This window comes from Seriola aureovittata, chromosome 20 (assembly GCF_021018895.1).
Source record: "Seriola aureovittata isolate HTS-2021-v1 ecotype China chromosome 20, ASM2101889v1, whole genome shotgun sequence".
Taxonomy (NCBI): domain Eukaryota; kingdom Metazoa; phylum Chordata; class Actinopteri; order Carangiformes; family Carangidae; genus Seriola; species Seriola aureovittata.
In genome coordinates, this window is record NC_079383.1 from 16870468 (window position 1) to 16896687 (window position 26220).

Sequence of the window (26220 nt, forward strand, 5' to 3'; positions counted from 1 at the left end):
AAGTGTCAGTAGCTTGTTTATTCTATTTTTCATCATAGCTGCTGGGGCAAAGATTCCCATTTTTCCTTTATTTTTTTCCCCCACCTCCTAACAAAAACCACTGCTCTCATTTTTTATAGGTCTTGCAAACTCTCATGCCCCAGTGAAAATTACATTGTGAAACGGTAGAAATTTCAGGGCTGCCTGTGCTTTCTGCTGTCCCTCTGAGCTTTCAAACAGTCAACAGACTGTGAAGAATAAATAATAAAAAACTATTGATTATTTTGATGACTGCAAGATTCAATTAGGTATTAATTTTGCCCTCCAGTGGACCTATCAAGCAACTCAAAGGAGAGGAGGTAGGAGGTGGGGGTGGACCCAAATGCATGCAGAGTGTGGCCAGGCTCAGACAGAGGGGAAAATGTGTTTACCTCGGCGGGCAGAGAGGTGCATTGATGCGCAGTGTCCCACATTTAAGTGCTCCACAAATGAAGCCCTGATGACTAGTGACATTGTTACCAGGGATATGAGTATTGACCAGCCGGCTCACGATTTTAACGACAGCTTAAACTATTTCTATTGATTAACATTTTCATAGATTATCATGTGTCATATCAAAGTGGGCTGATTCCCATGATGAGCACATTAAAAAGGCCCCTCTGGGCAGGAACTTATCGACCACCCAGATAGAAGGGGGGGGCTATTGATGGGTGCAGGGGCAAGATAAGACTCACCCTCCTTTTTCCTCTCTGTGTCTATATGTGCCGGTCACCTGTCCTTTGCTGAGACATATTTAGGTTGGACTTGATTCATAAATAAGGTAGAGGGCCGTAGTCCTGCTGCTGCGTGTCTGTGTCTCAGAGCCTGAGGTGGGGTGAACACTGTCTGAGAAGCTCTCCAGTCAGAAGACACAAGGGGGAAGAGACAGAGGGAGTGAAGAAGGAAGGGAGGGAGAGAGAATGTGTGTGTGAGGAAGAGTGAGAGAGGGAGGGAGGAGGTGACATCTCCAGTGCTTGTCTTAGGAAGCAACCTCAGGCGTGAACCTGTGGTGGCCATTCAGATACACAAAGGTTGAGGAGGCTGCTTCTGGTTCAGTAGAAAGCATGTACTAGCTGGTCTCTGCGCTGTGGTGGCATGTTGTAGCTGCTCTTTGACTGTCTTCAGCATTTGGACTTTCTCAAAACTCTTTTTTCTTTTTTTTTTTACTCTTTTCTTCTGGAGCTTTGTTTAGGTAAGAGCAGTTCTTTCAACACTTTTTAAGAAACTTTCCGTTTAGTATTTGGAAAAGGGATCTCCATAGAGATAAAATGTCCTGATGGCAGCATCTAAACGATTTATAAAATTCTCTATTAAACATAATTTTTTTGTGTGAACTTCTTAATTTTACTTTGCTGAATTTATCCTATTCCAAGATGTTCAGACAGATAATCGTGATCATGTCATGTAGATGCTGTTTAAATTCGTGTTTCTAAGTGCAGACAAAAAAATGAAAATAATTGGGAGAAATATTTGGGAACATCAGTGACTTCATCTCTTGTTTAAATCAGGCCTTAAGTTCATGTTGCCTCACTCTCTGCTGCAATATGTCATCTTTGATCTCATTTTGTGTCCCCAACTATGTGAAAATTGATATAATCACTGGTGTGTATTTTTGCTCATATCTTCCTTATTAAATGTAGAATTAGATTTATTTCATTTATTTATTGACCCACAACCCAGGACCTCTTTGTAGACTGCTGTCAGCTTAGTGTTTGCTGAAGATGAGGCACATGTCATGTAGTAATGAGCCCTTGAAGATGGATGTATCACCGTTTTAGGACTACAGGGTATAATGGTAAAGCCACGCGATCCGTAACAGTTCTTCACCAGGCAGCAGCCGGCAGTATCAGCGGGGTAGCACCAGCCTCAGATAAAAGAGAGAGCTGGAGAGGGAGGGAGCAGTAGAGAGAGGGAGAGTGATGAGTGAGCGATAGAAAGGAGAAGCTGGGTAGAGAGAGAGAGAGAGAGTGAGTAGAGACATAGAGAAGGAGCCGGTTAGGGTGAGACGCCGAAGCAGATCTAACCAAGGGGTGTTTTCTCTTTTTTTTCCCTCCTCCCTGTTTCCCACCTGGGCTCCCAGCTCCCCAGGATCCGATGATTACAGGGCAGCTGAGCAAGCCGCTGCTCTCCCTGCGCAGCAACATGAGCGCGGCAGAACTCCGGGCGGATGACAAAGCGGCCACCCCAGACAGCGAGCTGAACGACGAGCCCCTGCTCCTGCCCTCCGAGGCCACAGACAGAGAGGGCACTCCCAACAAGCTGTACGGTAAGTCGGCTTACACTGTCTGTCCCTTCTCCTTCAGAAAGCTGCTGGATGATGTCTGGTTTAGGCAGCGGTTATGTGAATCCTGAAGGCTTCCAGTGGTGGGACAGGTGTCAGCAGTGTCAGACAACAAACTAAGTTTAAGTGCAATGAGCAAGTCAATGTTTGGCTCTTTTAGTGTTTAGGCATGATAGTAGAAATTGTATTATATGTAATTTTTGTGTGTTTCATGCACCTTCATTGCGGAGATTTTCTTAGAAAAGCAGGTCGTATTTGTAGGGGGCAGTCTGTGTCAGCTGAGTTTACAAGAGGTAACTGAATTACCAGAATGTTCCATAAGGAGATGAAGTACATATTTAACACAGTGTCTTAAATACTACCACTAAATAAGTATTAGCTGATCATGTTGATGCCTTCTTATCATTCATGACTCCTTTATTTGAACTCTTTTAAAAGTTTAACTGACCTGCAAAAATCTAATTTTACCTGTCAGGATATTTTACCTGAAACCCACCTTCACAGCCCGGGTGGTGTTTGGTAATTTTCTGCACTTTTTTCTTAATATAACTATTTAAACATTAATGGAGATAATAGCAAACTATCGGATAAATTATAACTTAATGCTAGTGAAAAGTGAAATTAAACCTCAACGTTTAAGCAAATATTGTATTTATCATGAGCATATCATATTTAATATTATTGTTTGCAGTTTATAGCAGAGGTTTCTCTTTTTATAGTTATTTATTTTCAGTTTATTCAGTTGTTTTTAATCTTTTGGTTTCTTCAGTTGCAAATGATCTTCAAAATGATCCAATTTCTAAATCAGCATGCCTCATTATATTTGCAGTTACCTCATTAACTGAGTGTTCACATTCTATATTTGTTGTGTCTAAATAAGTGTGTTTCTTTTTTTTATTATGAGTTGTTTCAGTCGTGGACTAATTCAATCACAGCACCTCGTTATGAATCAATAAGCATAATGATATAAATTACCATTTAGCAATTTTTCAACTTATTTACTGTAATGAGAAAGGTAATGTAGCCCTAAAGCCCCTGTAGCCCCTTGCTTTCATTAGAGAGATTTCACAATCATTAATAATAGAAATAATTACAAACTGAATATTTGTATTTATATCAAATTATAATGTTCAGTAACTGCAGATTTAAGGGATTTGTTTTTTTATATAGCTGAAAGATTTAAACTCTAATTTATATATTTAATTTCAAGGAAATGATGTACTCACAGCCTTAGTATTTATCCGTCCCCACTTAGCAAACCATCTCCCAGACTTTGTTTTTATTTGCTTAATTTCCGTAGAAAGGTTTCTTAGAGCAGACCAGTCCAAATATTGTGCCAAAGAAGGACTTCTTATAAAGAGCTGATTCACTTATCATATTTTTTTTAATATAATTTTACCTTTTTGTCAAGTCTTATTATTATTACTATTATATTATTCATTTTTAATGTGGATGCAAGGTGACAAGTGACAAAAACCTTCTCTAATGGCTTCAGATGTTGGTTTTGAGTATCTATGCAAACTACTGTGTCTCCTCATTTGTGAACGTCTGTTTCCATTTCTGAAAGTTTAACTGTGTGTATATTTGTGTATAGGCTTAAGATAGTGAGAGATTTTGGCATGTAATTGTACTGCTGGTTATGAATTTATGCTGCTACAGCCAGTGCATATTTGTTGTTTTTTTTATAATGATGTAAATAGAATATCACTGTCTATGAATCTCTATGTCACCCTCTCAGTGCGTGCGTGGTGCGTGCGTGCGTGCGTGCGTGCGTGCGTGCGTGCGTGCGTGTGTGTGTGTGTGTGCACGAGCGCGCGTGTCTCCTGAGAAGTGGCAGGGAGTACAGTAAAGTGCCAATGGACTAAGCTTGCCAAACATTTGTGAACAAAATAAAATCAGAATTTGTAGGAGGGGTAGCCAAATATTACTCTCAAACCTGATCAGCGAGAGTTCAGCTGTCTTTTAAATCCTTATTTCAACAATAACCTGAGGCTAGAGGCTTCTAAACAAGGACTGGTACTGCAGGATTTGTCTCAAAAGCGTTGCAATTTAGTTTAATAAGCATCAAGTCTTTCCCTCTTTTTTTCTGTCTGATCATTCTCTGTCTGGCTACTCTCCTGCTTCTCACTTGCTACTTTTTGCTTCTCTTTTCCTCTCGTGCACGTTCACTTATATGTTGGTAAATGCTTTACTATTTATTTATAATTTAAGCTATTTTAATCTTGCATAACTATGGCGCCTTTGTCAATGATAAATATGCAAGAAACATATAGCTTTTTAAATATGTTGTTAATTTTTGGAACCATAAACTGAAGATTTTTTTAATGTGCATTTTGTGCTTAGTGTTTGTTGATGGCCTGTTGTCATACTACATGCGACTAGTCAGAGCTGCGCCAGAGTAACTTGTGAATTTTTGGGGGGGATGGTTGCTCTCTGGCCGGTGGCACAGCCCACAGCGGCACGTTTGGTTTGGGTTGCCCACATGACCTGTGAGAGAGAAAGGCAGGGGACGGTGAGGAGACGTGGCACAGTCGTGTCTTCTGCTGGGAGAGATAGGAAGGACGAGTAAGCGAGGGAAGGTGGTCTAAGAAGAGAGACTCAGCATCTTTCGGTACATTTCCTGAAATTCTGGCAGAATAAAAGGAAAGGTATGGCGATAGTGATGTTTTTTAGTTAGTCTATAATTAGGACTGTAGTGACAGTTTTATTGTGTTTGCTATTTAGTTGGAGTTTGAGTAAACATTTTGGAGACTTTTACGCTTTAACTGCGGTATGGACTGTATCAGTCTCTTTGAATCAGGTGTATGAAGCCTCTCCAAAACCAATTGAGCATAACACGTGGCCTTGAAAGTAAAAAACTATTTAGTTTAACAAATGAAAAGCTGACACATGGAACATATGCATTTCCACAAAATGAGAAGAAATGAATTTGTATTTGACCCTTTAAATAGCTTTAAAAAGCAAACAGTTTAGACAGTAATTATAATCTTCGGGTTGTCACACCTGTCGTGTTTCACATTATATTTATTTATTCCTTTATTCATTTAAAACATTTGCCTGTATTTGTGCTTGAAGTATACTCTTATGGTTGCAGGAAAATTGTATTAAGTTTGCAACTCTCACCATTCTTTTATCAACATGAATGCCATTGATATGAGAACAACCCTGAACCGAGCCTTTAAACTAGGCCTTACATTATTCAGTGGTTTTCTTTATGTGGTTCTCCACAGTGCAGAAGCCACAATATTAAGATTTTGTCCCCTTTACGTTCATTGAGGTGAAGAGCAAGAGATGAAGGTGTACTTTGGATTCCTCAGTTTCAGCAGAGTAAAAATATGAGAACTTTTTACTATTTTATGTCGCTTATTTTGCAGAAACTCTTTGATAGAATGCTCCAGTTTCATGATTGACAGATACACTTATCACATGCACAAAAACAGCACACACTTATAGTTTCAAGGAAATACAAATCAGGTTCAGACTTATTGGCTCTCTGAGAAAAAACTACTCTTAAATGCAGTTTGAATAGTTTGAATATTACACACAGACATGCATACACAGTGTATTCATAACACTTGAAAGTTTTTTGCTTCTTGATGAGGATAGTTTTCTGCTGAGGTCAACCTAGAGCTAAAGGTTATAGACTTCCTGAATAGACAGTAGAAAGCTGTACAATATCTCTTGTCACTGGGGATCTTTTGGACAACAGGTGTGATGTATTTGCCACGCACATATTAGGTTGATGATATTGAATAGTTTTGAATCATCATTGCAGCAAATTTTCTCTCTCACTCTTTTACTGTCAATATCACCGTAACTTTTAGCAGTGATAACATGCGCCATGTATGTGTTTTCATATTTAAAGAGCCTACAACAACTTCCCATCCCTACAGAATTGTTGTATGATTTTAGTTTTAGTGCTTTAATACTTTGTACGAGTTTGTGCGAGTGTGAGAAGGAGAAGTCGGTGAGAGGCGATGACAGTAGCGGTCATGTTTGTCTACAGTAAATTGTCCACCTTCTACACCCACCACATGCCTACTGCAGTGGTGAAAGGGTCGTTCTCCTCCTAAAAGCTTGCCTGTGCAAATAGTCTTCCACTTCAGCTAACAGGGGCTACAAGGCACCACAAACATCCTGCCGCCTTGTATTTATTCCAAGTAGAGGTGGACATTAGGTGGGAAAGCTGTGGTTAGTAAGGCAAGCAATTTTTTTTTCAGCGGACGAGATGGTGTTGGAAGCGTACAGTTTCTGTCTTCTCTTCTCAAGCAAATCTCCCCCTTTCAGACATCAACAGACAAGATAATAAGACACTCAGAGCACAATTCCGTATTATATTCAGCAACCAAAGGCTCATCTCTTGTCAGTTTGCATTTACTCTTCCAAGGATGTGACGCTTCTATCATCATGCTGTCAAAGAGAGCCAGGCTGGAACGACAGGAGCACTCATTTCATACACTTACTGTCTACATGAAATGGTCTGCACTTATACGGATCCTGCCAAAATGGTGGAACATTTTCACAAAGGTCACCTAGAGACCCCCCCCCAAAAAAAAAAAAAAAAAAAAAGAGCAAAATGAATCTTTCATTGATTCCTGGTATTGGCGGTCATCCACAGCAAAAAGTCCACCCTGAATGCCACGTCTGCCGTAATGCTGTACCTTGCGTTTATTTTTTTATGAGCTTATTAGGACACATACATCCATACACTGGATTAGTGAAATTAATCTCATCTGGACAATTCAATATGTCACCAACAACTACAGCCTTATTTTTGGAAAGTACTTAAACTTTTGTCATCAAAAAAGTTGCAGTAGATCTCCTTAAGTGTATATTTGAACAATTTTTACAGTGCAACCATTGCATTAACCATGGTGGATTTTGAATTTAAACATGATGTGTCCTAATTTCATAATCCTGCATGGGTTTATATCTAGTGGTTGTTTTACAAATGGCCAAATTAATTGTACTCAAACTCAAAGATATCAGTTTGCATACTAAATTGATTTCTGAGTATTCGGTTGATGGAGATGCAGAGCACATAAGAAAAGACAGAGCTACTTGGAAAAAAATTAAAATTACTAGTGGACAGTGGTGAGACAGCTTCAAAAAAATAGCTGGAAAACGCACAGGAAATGTATTAAATCCTTGGGCTGACATTTTATTACTCTTTGTTAAGTTAAAAGTTTTGGATTTTACATTGACATTAGCCTTCCAAGGTCAAAGTTTAACTTCGATTTACTCGGCTTGATTTCACACTCATCTTGTTTCATGTCTTCCTGGTGCCAAATGCTAAAGCATGCTAACTTCTTGTATACTACCTTATTTAGTGCATACTTAATATTATTATTACCATATAATATAGATATGGGACAAAACTAGTGTCTTTTGTGCAGAATTCTCCTTTGCACTCCTTTCCATTGCAAACTCATAAACACACGTAGACACACAAAGCCACAAGCACACACACTGCTGGAGGCACAAGTTCTTATTATTTTTGTGTAATCAGCTTAGTGAGCAGGATGCATAGTGGGATAGGCTGCTTGCTGATGCAAAGAGCCTTGTAATGTTGTGTGGTGAGGTTAAGTAATAAAGTGGTGCAAACCCAGTGCTGAATGGGCCACGCTGAGTAAATAAGAGTGGATAAAGGAGACTGAGGGGGAACAGGTCTCTCTGCAGGAGGTGGATCTCATTATGGGGATTTCTGCTGTCTGCGAAAACTTGAAAACAAGCTTAATGCATGCCTATAAAGCAGGTGTAATACATTTGCTAATGTGCCCGCGGAGGCCATGGCTACAGCAACACAATCACCGCGTGGCATGAAGGACAGGGAGGGAGGATGAACACAAGGAAGACTTCTTGTTTTCAATGCAAACAGCAGCAAAGGTCACCAGGTTTCACGGATGCTTGGTTATGCAGAAATGACTTTGAGCAAACTTCAAAATAACTGACAATATAATTCTCCCCATTGTTTTTATATTTAAAGTTAAAGATTTTTTTTTGCCTTGACAAGAAACTATTCCAAAGAAAAGCACATTATAAGTTCTGTAGGTGGACAGCTGTGGAGAAAATAAATTGAATTTCAATATGCATTTATTTTAGTTATACACTTTCTTTAAGTTGGGAAATCATTTTCAGAAAGAAAAAAAAACGTACATGTTGTGTACTATGCGCTCCATAACCAATATCAATAAGCCTTTCATGTAGAGCTAACAAAGAGGCGTCACATCTCCTGGCACAGACACGGTTGGTGTTGTTGAGATGTAATTGAAGCTGCAAGGGTCACATTTTCGGAATAGAAATTACAGTCTTGTCTTTGACTTGTGTGGCGTGAACCAGAGATGCATCCCACAGCCCTTGTGTCCTTCACAAGCCTTTATTATTTATAACGCTCGCTCTTTGAGCAATGACCAGTACTAATGCATAACCTTCTGTCCTTCTGGCTGATTCGCTTCCTTTGAAACCAAAGATTGAGGCAGGAGAAGTGGGTGTATGGTGGATGAGGCAGGGGTGTGGGCGGGTGGAGGGGGGGGGGGGGGGGTAGTATAGGGCAGTGGAGATCCAGGCTATCGAGAAGTTATTATGTTTTTTCCCTTTATATCTGAGGATGTGGAATAACACTGTGATGCTTCTTTTCTCCAGAATAGAGTTATGGGCTTCAAAGCAATACTATTTCCTGACGTCCCTCCTTCCACTATTTGTCTGCTCCACCAGAATAATGTGCTGGGAGGTGAGGGTAGGGTAGGGTGGGGTGTCTTTTAGCTACATGATTATTTGCTTGTTTCCACCTGTACCCACTCAGTTCTGTAAAAATCTCCACAACAGGGGCATACAGTAACTAACGCAGGACTTTTTCCAGATAAACTCATTTCTAGATAAAGTCCGTTTACCTCAGGTTCAGTGGAGGTAAGATATACTCTTGTGCAGCCTGTATCACCTGATGTTATCCTATAGTGATTGAGCCTGTGCTGCAGCGCTGCTGTGATCCATTGTTATTATACCTCTATGACAGAAGGAACGGGTGAGGAGGGGGGAGGAGAGGAAGCTTTGAGGGGCAAGGGGTAGAAAGTGGGACATAGGCAGCATTAGTGCTGGATAGCCTGGGGGGCCCAGGCTGATGTGTCAAGCATGACATGTGGGTGTCTAGCCCCCCACGCACACACACAAATATACACACTGTGTGCTGGACTGCCCTCACACCCCACTGGCTACTGCTAAATGTCCTGCAGTTGACCAGATGCAACGCAGGACGGACAAAAATCAAAAAGCATGGTTACAGTTTGAAGATACAGATGTTGTTTATTCTGAGCCACAGGTTCAAATTTCCTTTTTTTTTTGTCCAAGTAACAGTCAAATTTACCTGCTTCACCTGATATAAAACAGAGAAAAGCTGAAAAGCTTCAAGTTAGAAAGCCTGAACCACAGCATTTTTGGCATTTCTGCTTGAAAATAAACTCAATCAGTTATCAATATTCATTAATTTTTTGTTTACGATTGTTTTATAACAGCTTTGGCTTTATATACAGATAGAGTAGAGAGGTGCGACATAGAGTGAGAGGCAGGTCCTCTTCAGCACAGGGACGCAGGCTGCAGGCAGCAGAATCCTATTTACTGCAAATATCATTAAAGTAATTTAGGAGGGAGAGCAGTAGTGAAGCAAGCATCTCCTAAAAGGCTTACAGCTCTCTAAAGCTAGTCTTCATCTCAGTGTCCCGCCTTCGCTGATGGCCATAAAAGGATAAAGAATAATTTGGATTGTTATTTGCCTCTTTCAACCCTGAGCTAATCAGGTTGACATTGCTTTGGGAATGAGGAGGACGCTCCATAACAGATGTGCTCATGTGCAAAGTGTCCCAAGTCCCCTGTGAGGATGCAACACAAAAGCCCTCTTCTCTCCTCCTCCTCCATTCCTCTTCCCTTCTCCATCGTCCTCTCTCCATAACACCATCTCTCCTTCTTGACCTTTGAAATGGGCATTGCCTCTTCTCACCAATTTACCTCCCTCTGGTCCCTTTTGTGCTTGTGCTGCTTCCATCTCCACTCCAGCATCAAGGGAGAGACAGGTAAGAGCTGGAGCAGAGCACTCTCATGTCAGAGAGCCTTTTGGTGAAGACCTGTGGCCATGAGTGAGAGCATAAGTGTTGCAGCACAGGGCCCTTACTGCTTTAAGCATCGTTTGCATGCAGATTCCCCACCCGTTCATCAGAAACAGGGGGCTTGCTCCTGAAGTGTATTATTTTCTGTTGTTTACATTTAAAAGCTTTCTATGGAGACATCAGTTCCTCTCTGCCTGTCCTTCTACTTTCGTCCTCCTCTTCGTCCCCCCCCCCCTCCCCATCCCCTACCCTGTACCCTCCACCCCCCACCCCACCCTCACAGAACTGCTGAGGTGTAAAATCCTTTCTGTTCGGCACACTCTACGGCACCTCCTCCTATGTAATTCCTTAACTCCATAATTCCACTTTGTGCCAGAATAATGAATGACAGAGATTTTTTTCTCCCCTGTAAGGTCTACACCCTTGAGCAATGAGGAATCAGGCTTTAATGTTGAAGCCCGGAGAGATTGCCGTGGCCTCTTCTCCCTCATGCCCCTGCGCTGGGCTCTTAATTAAGGAAATGACAGCTCTCCTAGCAGCAGCAGTAGCCTTAATGTAGCTAATAGTGTTACAGGCAGCCACTCAAAAGTCAGTCTCTGGTGATTTTCTATCCTCAGAAATACTATTGACCTATCCCTAGCAGCTTCTCCACCCCAGCCTCTAAACAGAGTATTACTTCCCTGGCAGTCCAGAGGGAGCCATCTGACTAAGAGCACCTGGAGTTATTGGCAGCAGATTATGCCCCGTGTTATTGTTGAGGGCTTTGGTGGGAGTAATGAAACACTGAGCTAAATCACTGGTGATTTTGACTCTCTTGCATTCTACAAGGAGTTAAGTAAATCACTATAAAGCCCACACTGCATATTATAGGCCACTCTTTTCTATACAGCGCTGTGCCTTGTTTGTTACATCACTTTTTGGACTTTATTCAGTGCTGCTTTAGATAGAAAAATGAAAGTGAAATGATCTGTCGCAACACATTTCTTTCTCTCTCAGCTCTCTGCAATGCCACAACCTTCCAAGTGGTATTAACAAAATCAATGGTCAAACAATCTGGGACAATTGGTCGCGTATTGATGGAATTAAACCTTGTGTATGATGTGGCTTGGTGTTTATCTGGGTCCATCCTTTTTGTGCCAACAGCTCACAGATCCCTGTCCAACAAAAAGGCTCTGGATCAAAAACACAGCCTCACATTTGGTGATGAGAATCATGCAATCGTTTCGCATGTTGCACTGTAATTACCAATCTATGATAATTCCACTCAGAATAACAATTAAGAATGTAATTAATTTATAATCTTCACTATTTTTAAATGTGAAATTGTTTTCCACGGATTAAATTTCAATGGCAAAATGATTGACAACATCTTAATAGCAAACACATGCACTCAGCCAGACATTTTCAAAAGGACCATTATAAAAATGGGGGTTGGCTGTTCATTCTGAATAGCCTGAATCGTTACCAGGCCTCTCTCGTACATTTGACAACTTACATAATGCATTTCCACTAAAATAGCTTAAGTGTTAAAGCTTCTTTTATGGGCAAAAATTGATTCATAAATGCACTGAGGCGAAAGCTAACATGAACACAAAGCTTTCAATAACGCCCATTTTATTCAGACTGTCAATGTATGAAGCGGTTGCATTAGACAAGGTGGCATGCTGATTGCTTTATGAAATCCAGGCTAATTGTTTTGTGGTGTAGTCCTTGGGGCACCCTGCATTAAGACAGACCCAATGAAGTCAAATAAATATAGCTCTTTGCCCCCTCCCCTCCCCACAGACACGCACACACACACACACACACAGCACGTAGAGTCCCGCCGCCTTGTGTGGCATTGAAAGTCGCTCTCCAGTGGCCACTTTGGTGATCAATGAAAGAGAATTTATATAGTGGTGGATATTGGCAATATTTCCATGACATAAGTCACATCAAATTGCACCCTGTGCCCTGTGATAAATATGATTATTTCACTTACAAAAAAAAATGTCACTAATCATGTCACTGTCGGTATGAGATTAGAATTAAGACTTGATTTATGTAATTAAATTCATCCTCTTACTTTAAGTCAAGGCCATGAAGAACGTATTGTATGAATGTCCATTTAAAGGGCTTAAGAGTGTTTTTGTTAATCAAAGTGATTTAAGGACATTTGTGCTGTTACAACAGCAATTAAATTGCTGAGGAAATTCAAAAAAAGAGATGAAACCTGAATGTCCTAGATAAATGTAAAGCAATGTTGAATGTGCGTCGCCTGTTCTTTCATCCATTTGGCCTCTGCTTTCATCTCTCCTCACATCAATACATCCATTCATTCCATTTTATCCATCGTGTGACCTGCGTATAATCATGGCATCAAAGGACTTTCTTTTTAGTAAAGGTTTGATTGAGATATTCTCTTTTTTTTTTCTCCTGTGTACAGTACTAATCTCCATCTGGAAATCCATTTAAGAATCATTCACATTGGATAAGTAGATTTTTTTTTTAAGAAAAGAAAAGCAAAACATGTATAAAGATTCCAGTAATAAAAAAGAATTGAAGATTGACTCCCTGGGTATTTCTCCTGTCAGCTATTTAATTTAGTTAAAGAAATTACACAAATCCTTTGGGAGAAGATGTGCATGTGTATTTATTTATTATTGATTTTTTCCTCTGCGATAAACGTGTTAACGTTACAGATATTTGCAAAGGGATGAAGCTTTCTAAGTTATTGTGAAATGCTGCAATGAAAGGCATCAAGGAATTGTTATTCAGTAAGTCTCCCACAATGTTTGTCAGATACAATACATTATTCAGGACCAATATCTTAACTACATTCACGAGCCATACTGTGTGGAGTTTATCAACGATGTTATAAAGTCTCATTTATTCATTTTAAAATCTTAATTTAGCAAATTGCCTTTGTTATGATGATAACTTGATAATTCACCGGCATAATAGTTGTTCAGTAGCACTGTGTGGTTTGTTATTGTTATCACAGTATGGCAGCTGCATTCAGAGAATTGCCTTTGAGATGGTTGGAAAGTTTGAGTTGCTGTAAATGAAAATCAGACACTTTCAAGTCTGGAGGAAAGAAATTACTTTAATTTGATAACGGCCAAAGTGAGAATTAACCGCTTAGAGACAATACAATAATAATGAAATCCAGTAAAAGAATTTCACCTGATAATAATGCACTCTCCAGTATTTCAAATGTGAAATTATACAACACATTATGATGATATTGTGCTTTATCTGTATTATATTGACTCCAATACAGTCACAAAGTCTTCCCTGCATGTTCAGATTGATCATAATTCCAGAAACTGAGTGCACAGGGTGGGGCTGTGCACAATGTGATCCATAATGGGTGAAATAATTGGTGAAAAGAGACTGGCTTGTCAAAACATCCACTGCGTTGCGAGGCTGATAAGCGAGAGGATGTGGACCTTCATCGAGAAGCAGGGCCAGCCAGTCAGAGGTAGAAACCAGCTAGAAAAGCAGGCTTCCCCTTGGGCTTTCACATCAACCATCAAATGCTTGAGGTTCATTTGTTAGGTCATGCCATTCACCAATTATTTGGATTTTATGTAAAGATGAAATGATTTTAGTTGGCGGAGGGGAGTTTAAAATGTAATGCATAAATATACTTGACAGGCAATGAGATCTTCCTGGCGAAGCTTTTCAGTAGTGTGTTTTGTATGAAGCTTTTATGAAGGGAGTAGAGGACCATGCATGCCCTGTATATTTAATAAAAAACCCTATTCATCCATGAGTAAAAAGACACAACACATCAGGGCTTTATTCTTTTATTTAAAAGCTGCGATACTCCATTTAAGAAAATCGATCTCATAGTAGAAATGTGATTACATTTTTTCTTTTAAATCGTTGCCAATGTTGTATAGTTAACAAGGTTTTGTAGCCTTCAAACGCATTTCCACATGGATAGCTTGACTTCATCTACAATATCCACTTTATTCAAGGTAAAAGCAGTTTTAAGAAGACGACATTACATTTAAAAAGATGTTTCATTAAGTTTTTGTCAGTGGTTTGTATCGTAAATTTCAAAGCAGCGAGCAACCTTTTTCTAAACTACCGTATTGATGTTTTAAGATAAACGAGTTAATTTTACAGTATGGTGGCTGTAAATTGACCCAAGAACTATGAATAATAGGCGTTTCAGCGACTCATCTTGACTTGAACCAAACTTTTAAAGCCCTGACTTCAATCAAAAAGTTTAGGTTTAGATGGCAGATGTAAAGTCTTGTGGATCTTTTGTCTATCAGATCATCTGGTTGCCTTTTCACCATTCGTTCAGTGCAATTGTTCTTTTGTACGTTGTTCTGTCACAGACTCTCTCTGCCTCCCTGCACTCATATTTGAGTCTAATTCATTTTCCAAAAAAGATACAAAACACAGTTAAAGATTAATTTGACTGAGAGCTGATTGATTTTTTTCTTCTTTTTTTTCAAATTTTCTATAGATATCGCGGTAGTATCGTTATAGTGAATTCTTGTGTGAAAATTTGGGACAGCCCTAATTCATCACATTTTCCACTACTGTGGCATACCAAATATGAAGGAAATAATTGGACTGGTAAAGCTCCTGAAAATTTGGTTTCAAATCATTAGTATTTCTCTCTGACACAAACTAATTGTGACTAAAACAACAACAATCAAAGTTAAAGTTGAGAAGAAACATTCTTCAATTTTCTTACTAAAAGAAAACCAAGATAATCCACTTCAGCAGGACTTTGTGGGTGTGGTTTGTTTGGATTTTTATTGACAATGGCCTTGCAACACAAGCAAACAACCCACCCACCTGATTGGTGCATGGAGGTTCATGACATCGTGTTTTTCCGTCTGAGCCCTCCATTGAGACGTACAGTCACTTAATAAAGATGTCTCCAAATAAAAAGTTTAAATACCTCGGATTACAGCTTGAAGGTCGATCAAAGACAACTGGTAACACAGGTTAAGGCTGACTGTAAAACAGGCCAATAAAAGACCTGAGGTTTTCATTGGAACACCTGAGCGAGATGAGCAGTAGATGTTGTCCACTGTATCGACTGCCTGTCACTTAGAGAACACGGGTCTTTGTTCATAATAGCTCGTTAGTTTTGCAAGATTTGGTTTCTGCAGCACTATACCTTCACCAACTTAATCAAAACACATTCACCCTCTGAACCATGAAAACACTGCCACATCTTTTTAACTCTTACTTGAAGTCATGAAAATCAATGCAAGGTTCGTGTTTTGTACCTTGTGTTTGCCAATTTGTTTTGAAAAGAATTACAAAATCACAAAATATACTTTTCTTGCTAGAAAATCAACTTGAATGTCGCTCTAGTGTCTTTTGTTCCACCATTTTCACGTGTCAATTTTCACAAGAATATTTCTTAAGTTCAAGTTTTCACACTTGCTCGCTTCAGTAAGATGAAAGTGCTTTCCCGTTAAATTCTTTCAGCCAATCTCAATCTCTAAATAGTAAAGTAATTTTTAGTCGGGTGGTATCTTTCTTCTGGACGGTCATTTTTGGTGAAAGACACATAAGAGTCATTTCATTTTTCTGACAGTCCTTTCTAGAAGACTTACTCATCTTTGCGCTCCGCAAGCCTTCGCGTCGCCAGCGAGGCATCATGCGATCTCGATATCAGCGGGGTCAAAGGGTGAGGGTCACAGCAGCCTCTCGGACCTTTTAGAGCAGTCCACACTTGGTGCTCTGCTGAGAGATTCTGTGAGATAGGGATTGCTGCGATATCCAATCGTTGGTGTTTTTTATTTTCCCTGCAGCCATCAGCAAGCTTATTATCATGTCCCTGTCTGCTCTGCTCCACTCTGCCCTCATAGCAAACAGGTCTAATTGTGTCTCGTAGCTGCGGGCTCGGAGCAGGGGGCGGGGTGGGGGGTTTAGATGAGTGATACTCAGTGATGTAAATGGCTGAATAATATGGCCCCAGCGTTTGTGGTGGAGCTCTATCTCTCAGCAGTAATCTAGGCCATCGGGGACCCGCCAGTATGCATCATCTCCCATCAATGAGCCTCTCCACTGGTTCGTAATTTATACAGTTCTTCAGCGGTTATTGATAAAACACTTAAATACAAATTCCCCCTCCTTTCCCAACTGCCCTCCTCAGTTGCATACAGCACTGTGTATTGTAATATTACAGTGCGGTCTGTGTTGTGTGTTTATCAACTTATATTTACTGTGTTGATCTAAGGTGGGATCTTTGTTTTTCTCCTCTTCTGTCCGCTTTCCTACGTGGATCTCTGTCGCCCTCTCAGGAGCTCGTGACGGTTCGGTCCAGTCCGACGCCAGCAGCAGTCCCTCAGAGCAGAGTCAACTGGGCCAGTCTCACCCAGGATACCCAATGGGTCCACAGGTGAGTTATATGAGGATCTGCGATAAACTGAACCCAAGCGCTCTGCATGCTGATAATGTTGAATACCTTGATAAAAGTGGAGTGAGCCTCCGTCTCCTCAGGCTCACAGAAAGTCTGGAGAAAATGTAATTAACAGACAACTGGCAAAATAAGATGACAAACAAATGTGGAAGGGTTTTCAAAAAGTAGCATCAGGTATGTGCAGCTGAGATAAACAGTCCCATACCATATAAGCCCTTGCAAACTTTGCTTCAAACTGAAAGTATTTCTCTCTAACTTTGAATATTCATGAATAAATTAATAACGATCAGATTCAAATATAGAAAAATCCCAATTAGTACATGATAACCAGGGAAAGAAAAACTGAAATCTCCAAGGTGAAATAGCCAAAAGTGTTTTAACTGTGGCAGAAAATGGTGTGTTTAAGTCTCTAGAGTTACATGCATTACGTTCTTTTTTGCTGACAATAGTCCCATGACCAACACTCCTCACATTTTACACATGTAATAAGTGAAGTCTATTTGTATCGATGGATCTTCTCTGTTTCCTATCAAAGGTTATTATGAGGAAACTCTTGCCGCTGGAAACGTGATCTTTTGTTGGGTTTTCATTAGTTGCTGCAAGTTCTCCCAAGGGCATTTTTGTCGGTTCAAACTAAGAGTGGGTGATCTTTCCAAAAAATCATACCATGATCTTTTTAACCTACAATCCAAGATTTGAATTGTGAAACTTTTTTTCATCAATTTTGAAATGCACTGTTGAGATTATCCAGACTACAGACTTATCTGTTTGCAACATTTAAGTAAAACGATGTTGCATGTAAGAGACAGTTTTCAAAATGTTCATGTGCATCAATGTCTTAAATCCCACATTGTCCACAGTTTGAACGGCACTGTCTCAGTCACCTCTTTCCATCATTGGCTGTTTTTATTGTCAGGCGATAAGTGTATATGTTTCATGACCTCGTGAGATACAGATGAGTGGGGTTGTACCTGAGTGCCTGAGTGAAACACAATCTGCACGTTCTTTCGGATGCGTCCTTTTAAAGTGGTTGAGTAGATTTGTCATATTACCTCGACCGTTGCCCGACAATGCTTACAGATAACTTTGCTTTGAGAAATACTGGTACGTGGAGTCTTTTTCTTTTTCTTTGTTTTTTTGGCACCAGCTCCTCATCCGCCATGCTGCTAGCTCAATTATTTTCCAAATACGTCACACATTGAAGAGACCCCTATGATAGAGACAAGTGATATAATTTGGCCAATCCACGTTATTATTGTAAACCAAGTGCAGCTGGCACAAATGGTAAAATGTCACGATCTCTACGATTGGCTTGAACGGCAGATCATGTATGTCTTCAAGCTTGATCACAATATAAAAGCATCAGATCGCCTGCCCCCAGTTCGAACTGTTCCAACAGCCCCCTGTGTCTCCTCTGTTTTCTAACTGACTGCAGACCTCTGAAAATGTTTATTCTTCTGCCCTCACTAGCCACGCTGCTCTACTTTCACTTGATCATAGTCGCACGTGTGTAGAATAAAAATACTCGAAGAAGCCGAACTAAGTAATGTACACTAGGAGTAATGCACAAGATTGACGACTAACACAGCCCTGTTAATCGTGTTATGTTTACTCTGATCAAAGCAGTAATGAGAAAAAGATTAAGGTGTTTGCATGACAGCTTCAATAATCAGCTTACAGTGTTACTCTGCTTCTAATCAAATTCTTTCAGTGCATTTAAACACGCTGAGCAAAAACATAAGGTGGAACCCCTTCACTGAATGCTGCAAGAATCGTTTTCAGCTAAAATGTGAAATTGTAATGTTATTTGTCATCACACATCATCTTCAAATGTAATTGAGTTGAGGCACTAATGAGCTGACAATACCGGCCTTGTCAAAACAAGCAGGGGAGCAAAGAGGCCGGGCCTGCAGCCCTGTTAATAGCTCAATCAGGCATTGTCCTATCTGATTGGATTTATTGGCCTGGTGGCTCGCCGGTGTTTAATGAACATCTATCTCATTAGTGTTGCTCAATGTCACCGCTCAACACACACACACACACAGCGTCAGGTTTCCTCCACTGGCTTTAATAAGGCCATTCTCCCTGCTCACAGTGTTACTCAACGACAGTCAATCCTCATCAGGATAAACAAAAGAGGAAACATGAGAGGAGGAAAGCCGTTCAGCTTTGTTGGGTAGGTTTGCAGGGTGAGAAATCCCCCGGTGAAAAAGTCAATCTGGTGCAAGTGGAGATAAAGAATGAGCTTAATTAAAAGCACTTTTCTGATTACACATACTCTCGCTGGTAAAAGCCACTGTTTTGGTAATAGATAAGAAATAAACACAAAGGGAGAGCATCTCGAGCAGGCAACAGTTAGAGTCTGAGCCTCAGCAGGCGGCTCTCAACAGTCACCATCTAATATATTAATGCTGTCAGTACAGTCTCTGTGAAGCTAACACTTTTCAGAAACAAAGGCGCTCCGCATGCCATACCCAATTCTCTTGTTCCAGGATCAATATGTTTTGATAGATTCTCGCTCCAGAGCCGGATATTGTTCGAACAACCATTATCCGATGGTAGTTTACCCAACATGAATCCACCTTCCTTCTGTTTCCCACTCGCAGTTAGGATGACAAAAGTCTGCTATCTGGGTGATTATGGGCAATTTCTCAGTGCCAGAGCTGCCAAGCAGATAGAAGGGCCTATTCTCCCCTGATGGGCAGAGAGGCTGGGTTCCACATCCAGTCCTGAGTGGGGCTGCTTCCACATCCAGAGCCCAACACACACCCAGTTCTGTGCGTCAGTGTGGCCCCTAGGAGACCACTTCTCAACACTCAGCTGTCAGGCCTGCCAAGCACTGTGCAGCAGCTTTCCAGCAGCACCTATGGAGAGGAAGAGTGAGAGTATCAGGCATAAAGGCAGAAGGGGAACTGCTTGTAAATCTAGATGAGTGATGCTGGGGGATTCTTTTGGTGAAAGCTTGTTGTGTGGCTGCAGAGTTGTGCTAATTGTGTTCACGCTAAATTTATTCTTATCTCTGATTTTGATAGGTGCATGTACAGTGTTCTCACCTCCGATGCAGATAAAAATCAGACTTAAACTGGCACAACAAACAGCCTTAAGACCAAGAACTCTTGCATGCTTTACAAAAAAAATCTCCAAAGTGCTTTCTCTCTGCAGCTGCCTATGTGCCTAACAGCTGCCTGCTTCTCCAAAGCTGCCTGTAATGATAAATAAATCAGGGCTACATCTGATAATTGTAGAATTGTCTTTTAATGTTATTCCCTTCCATGTGAGGCTGCCTTTGCTGTCAAGCTTGGCAATCTCATTTTGTTTGGCTCAGAGATGAAATGTTCAAAGAGTGTCTTTGATTATATGCTGCTTCGATTCAAGATTAAATTTAGTTTAAAACACGAGATTAAACATATGTCACTTGCAGCTAACAAACGCGTCGCCTTTGTTATTGTCCTTTGAGGATTCTTTGAGCTCCCGAATTATTAATTCATTTTTTAAATTTAATGGCAAATGTCATTTTGAATGCTCTCAGAAGCGTCAGATATTGTCATTGGTTATGCACTGTTGTTGTGTATCAAAGCAAATGTTGAGAAAGAGGAATCCTATACAGTGTGTCTAGTTGCCCCTGCCAGCAACAATCACCTCTCTCTGCTTTTTTTATTTTATTCTTTTAACAGCTTAGAAAAAACAAACAGGTATTCGTTTGTCTTTCAGTGCAGATATTTCACCCTGAGATCTCTGCGTGTTTTGTGGCTTTAAACTCACGTGACCTCGTACCTCTTAAACTGTGATCGCATGTGTGTCGGAGTGGGTGCAGGCGTTCTGCACCATGCAGGGTTATCACAGTGACACGCCTGTCACCTAGGAGCACCAGGCTCGGGTGTATGGCGGGCTCTTCGCACCAGTCAGCCCGCTCTGCATCCTGTGCAAGCTGCAGACACACCATGCAAAACAGAAGCAGATAGCTGACAATTGGAGTTAAAGGCTTGTGAACTTAAGTCACAGTGGAGGAGTCAACACAGTGCAGCCAGGCTTACCTAGCAACGTCTAAAGGCTGCTTTACTGTGGACACAACACAAGCTGACAATGTCGTTTTATTAGTTTTATTCCAAACAATTCAATTCAATGTTTAAAGAGTAACTCTGTTGGATTTTGCAGCATCTTCAGCATCTCCCGTCTCGTACCTCTTGTGCAAATTCAGTGTGACATGCTCCAATGCTGACATAATTTGAAAAAGGTTTTATGAGAATGAATGAAATTTAACATGTCATTCCCAGTGTATTCATGGAGATTTCAGCCATGGTACAAACCTTCCCACTTTGGGCTCAAAGCTCTCGATGAAAAATGTGTTGGTGTATTTCCAAACCCACTTCCTCGGAAAATGCATTTGAAGAGATCTGCTACTGTGCAAAATATCTCAGAGCGATACTTCTGATAACATATCTTTTCCTCTATGAGTATGACTGCACCGATTCCACTTTTACTAATATGAATGAATGGATACATGAAGAGATGAGAGTGATTTGTTATATCCCTCATCAAAAGAGTAAAGCAGTGCCACTTTTTTTATTTTTTTTTTTGAATAGTACTGTGCATTTCAGGCACAATTCTGTGGTACCAGGGATTTGTTCAATGGGATGAAACATAAATCACTCTGCATCTCTGTGAAAGAAAAGTTCTCAGCTCTTTCAGAAAAATTGGATTTGATCTCTGTCAGTACTAACGGCAGTGTGTTTTGACTGTCAGTCTGTGACACAGCTAAGCACAGAATTCAGCTGCAAAACAACTGCATTCATCAAAAGGCATTGATTGGTCATGCAGTAACATTGATGACATCTCCTTTACTGCTTTACTTGTCTCAATTAAGCACCCCAGGCTATAAAATAATGTGTGTATTCACCAGTTAAACGTGTTTATTCTGGATTGTACTCGGGTAAAACAAGTGTTCTGCAGTACACTGAAGTAGTACCAGACATACTACAGAGGAATCATGTTATCATTATCGTGTTATCATTTTGGAAAATTCTGGTGTTTTGATCACTGATTTTGAGCAAGCTGTAATTTTTATTTTTTTTTTACACATATGAAGAGTTGGTGTCATGTAATTCTTAATGGTGGAACAGAGTTTATCAGTTAAGATTATTTTAGGGTTATTTATATATTTATATTTAATTCTATTTCAATGTCACTATTGGAATATATGCTTATCAATATTGTAAAATGGGTTTAACCACATTGCCCATACCACATATACAGTTAATTTGGTTGCACAATAATGGGATATCTAGCATTAATGGTGTTGTGATACTACAGACTTTAATTGCATTTTCGTGGAGGATGTGAATCTCTCTTCTCCAAAATAAGCAATCCAATAAAGACAAAGTCCAGTAAAGGCTTTGTTTTACATGCCTTGTGTAACATAACTGATGATATTTTTGATGACATGAAAAACTATCTCCAATGATACTATGGACGTGTCTGTGCATGTGTGTTTTGTGTGTGTGTGTGTGTGTCTCCTGTAGTCTCTCCTGGTGGCGCAGCAGCTGGCCAATGCAGTAGGTGGCGTGATGTCTGGGACAGCGCCAGGCATGAACCAGCCCATCCTCATCCCCTTCAACGCAGGCGGGCACCTGGGCGGGCAGCAGGGCCTGGTCCTCTCTCTGCCCACGGCCAACATCCAGAGCCTGGTGGCTGCTGCTGCTGCAGGGGGCATCATGACACTCCCCCTCCAGAACCTGCAAGGTAAGAAAAAGTGCCAAATGAACATGCAGCTACAGAAAACAAAAAACTCATTAGTGTTACAAATCAAGGTCAACATGACGACCCAGGGAGAAAACAGAAAATAATTCAGCTACTACTCTATGAAGCTGATATATAAATCCATTGTTGCATGGTCAGTTCTGTATTATTCTATATTACACACGATGATTCATAGAACGTGAAACACCATATTTACCAGGAACTACTATAAATAAACACTACAAATATTGCTCCCAATGAGAGTTTCTTATACTTCCAGTGGATGACATGGAACAGTATTTTGTTTTCTCTTTAATAAAAATGCTTTACAAAGCTTTTGAGCAGGTAAGAATCCTTCAGGGATTTGTATCCCAAAAAGCTGCCATCCTCAACTTGCCCAGAGGAACAACCATATTAATTACAGGTCAACGTTTTGCAGTGCAGCGCAAAAGCACTTTATGCTTCTTTTCTGTGAATATGAGTGCACTGTACTTCACTTTTTTTATCTCTTTTCCACCTCATCTGTCCATCCACATGGCTGTACTTATCCTTGCCTTTAAAACTTTAATGCCCAAGTGTTCTCTTTTGATCATAGTTGTAAATGGTTTTCATTTTAATGTTTAAAACATTGTCTCTTTTATACCATTAGATTGAGGGATGGATGGGGAAACAGCAGTCATAAATCTTGGATGAGAGAGCTGCACTAATGTAAAAAGATGCCAGGCTACATGTAAAGCAGTGTGTTTTTAGGATGGAGATTACAATAATGCCAGTGCAGCACAAAGTGCAGGGAAGGCTCCCTTCATGTGGGGAAATGGATGGACAGATGCCCTGAGTGAGGAAATGTGGAGGTAGAAGCCTAATGGACACAAACATGCATAAATAACAGCAGCCATCGCTGTGGGCAGAGCTTTTAATAAACCCGCATCTATCCAGCGAGCCCTTCAATGTATCCGTCACTAGTGGACGATAATGGGCCCAGCAGGCCTGTCTGACTCACACTTCAACAGATCTTCCTCCTGGTGCATGAGGGACAACCCAGAGGCTTCAGTGATCTGATGAACTGATCGACAAACACATTGTCAGGGTGTCAGAATGCCAAAACAAACACCTCTCAGTCATCCTTATTGTCCACTGCCAAACAAACCAACAGACTGTCTGGAATCCAATGTCCTGATAAACCTCCCCATCCATGAGAGATAGTGGAAAAAAAACTGTTGCGGAGAAATGCCTCTGTGGCAGATCTTTTTTTAAGCGTGTGGACTGACAGACTGCCTGTTCGCACGTCCTCTTATCTGAAGGGGATGCATTGAAGGGACCTCCATGGAGAGAAAGTGACACAAGTCACGAGTGAAGCTAAATGTCTTGACTGTGTCCGGGCCCCTCTGGCCACACGGCGCTCCTCCACTCTCCCCTGTCTGAGTTCATCACAGCTCCTCTGAATGAGGCCTGCTGGCACAGCACCTCTGTCAGACAACTGCAACTCTGGCCTCTGCCCCTGCTTCCCTGTCGCTTCCCCTCCCAGCCCCTCTGGGTCTCCAGGCCTGATTAATCACACATATAATACAGCGCCACGCTGTCGCTGGGGAGCAGTCGGCTCATTTCACGACCTCAGGAGCAAGTGTGCTTTACAGCACTCACGCTGCTAGCTAATTAGCGTCAGATCAGACACAAGACAACTGTGAGGCACAGTAATGAGACTCGAGGAGGAGCCCAGCCAATGGCTGTATTTAAATGTAATGAGGCGGCTAATGACCAACTAATAAGGCTGTTTGTCTTGGGGAATGGGCAGTTGCGGGTGGAGGAATTGTGTACTTAACATGAGAGTCAACATGCTGGTAGTCTCACAGTCTTCAGACTTTTACTTTTTACATGAATACAATCTTTATAAGTTAGATCAGGTCAGATTTTGGTATTTTTGCATATTAGTTACATTATTACATTCAGCCTTAATGAGGGAAATTAAATGAGAAGACAAATCAGAACAAGCAGTGACAACAGTGTTTTGATTATACTTATCAAAGCTGGCTCTGTTGACAGAAGGGAACCGGCTGGACTGCTGTGAGCTTTAGGAGAGCAGCTCTCTCAGACTGTGATGAATAACTATCACTGTAATGGGGTTGTGCTATAAAGTTTGAGCAGTTGCTTAAATAAAACTGAGCAGCATCTTGTGGCAGACTCAGTAAACACAGGCACCAGTGTAACTGGTTATTTGTCAGAATGATTTATGCCTGCAAACATGCAGTAAAAACAAATTCCCAATGAAACTAAAGAAGGGAGAAAGTTATCTTTTGTGACAGAGTGCACACAATTCTAGCTGACTTCACAGAGGCAAAAACTAGGTTGGGTCATGCTAGAGGTCTGTAAATACGACAGCTCATATGAATAAAAAAATCATATATGATTTTCACATTTTGTAACACAAGTATGCACAACTGATGCAGACAAAACGTCTACAGATTTTGGTTGTTAGATATGGCGCTAACTTGAAGCTGCATTTTAATAGGTTTTCGTTTCACATGATTGTTGCACAAGCAAAGCATGATTACCATACTTGTAAAAGTAGTTGTATCAAAGCACTGTACATGTAATGCTCAATGGGAGGAAGCAGAACAAAGTCTCATCTGTCTACTCCTCTTCTCCATGACTCACTCAAAGGTAATGCAAGAAGCTAGTTTACTGGAGCTCTTTCATATTAATAAGCATATCCCATCTTATTTGCTCTCAGCAGAAAACCAGGCAGCGCATCACATCAGAGAGCCGAGTTCTAATGGTGAGGTGAGAGCATTGTTCCTCTGTACTCGTCCGCAAGAAACACAAAACAGCACTCAGGCTTCCTGATAAAGGTCGGCATCCCACTCACCTGCGGTAATGAGACCCGGTGTCAGTGCCAATCAAAGGCATGTCTGCCGTTTTGATGAAAATGCTCAGCAGTGTCGTTCGCAGGTTGTGGGTGTTGGCATGATACAAATTAGGGAAATCACTCTGCTCATTACACCACCAAAGGCTGGGCTCCTGGGGGAAGAGCCAAATGTTTCCACACTAGTTAGACATGTCAGAGTGCATCTCTTCTGCCTCAGCTGACTGCTGCTCCTTTAAGAGGTTAGCTCACCGGGCCGGGCCACTGACTTAACCTCTGTCTGCTGTGGGAATGCCTCTGTGTCCCTTTACCCATTACATTATAGGAGCTGGAGAACTTCAAACATCCTTTTTGGGCTTGTTATAGCCGCACTAGTTGCTCATTGTGGGATTCTCTTCCTCATGTGTATATCTGTCGAATCATTTTGGGATAAGGAAAGAGATAAGCTATTGTTTGTTTGCACATTCAGCCAGCAGAAGAGTTCATTAATAGGACCCAGTGCAAGAAGTCCATATTTCCTCACATCAACATCTGCCATCTCAACACAATAGAGGCCAACCCCATCCTTTCTCCCTTATCGCTGTTTAATTTGAAGTGTTCTCAAGCAGTATGTATTCCACGTCGTCCTTTAATGATTTAACTTTGCTGTGGTTGTAAGATGACTCGCAGGGGAGAGAGCTGCATTAAATAAATAACAGTGATAAAATGTAGACCTCATACATTTCAAAGCTAATGCAACTAGCGGTGCAATAGGAGCAGCTGCACACAGTCCTGGAGCGGTAATTTGATTGATTTGTTGTGACAGCAGCCAAATAATTGAGAGTGAGAGGTGCTGCTGGAGATG

General features: G+C 40.9%; 1 protein-coding gene across 3 annotated transcripts in view; it reads left to right on the forward strand.

Annotated features, from left to right (window-relative positions):
• Nucleotides 1–26220, forward strand: part of pou6f2 (POU class 6 homeobox 2) — a 74282-nt gene that overhangs the window by 3767 nt on the left and 44295 nt on the right. The window contains exons 3-5 of one of the 3 annotated variants that reach the window (XM_056363703.1): nt 2099–2284; nt 16662–16759; nt 22300–22519. In XM_056363703.1, the coding sequence (XP_056219678.1) occupies nt 2113–2284; nt 16662–16759; nt 22300–22519 (490 nt within the window). In that variant the 5' untranslated portion in view covers nt 2099–2112. Of the gene's footprint in view, nt 1–2008; nt 2285–4823; nt 4948–16661; nt 16760–22299; nt 22520–26220 lie in introns of those variants that run through there. The other 2 variants (XM_056363704.1, XM_056363705.1) reach the window with 2 other exon arrangements.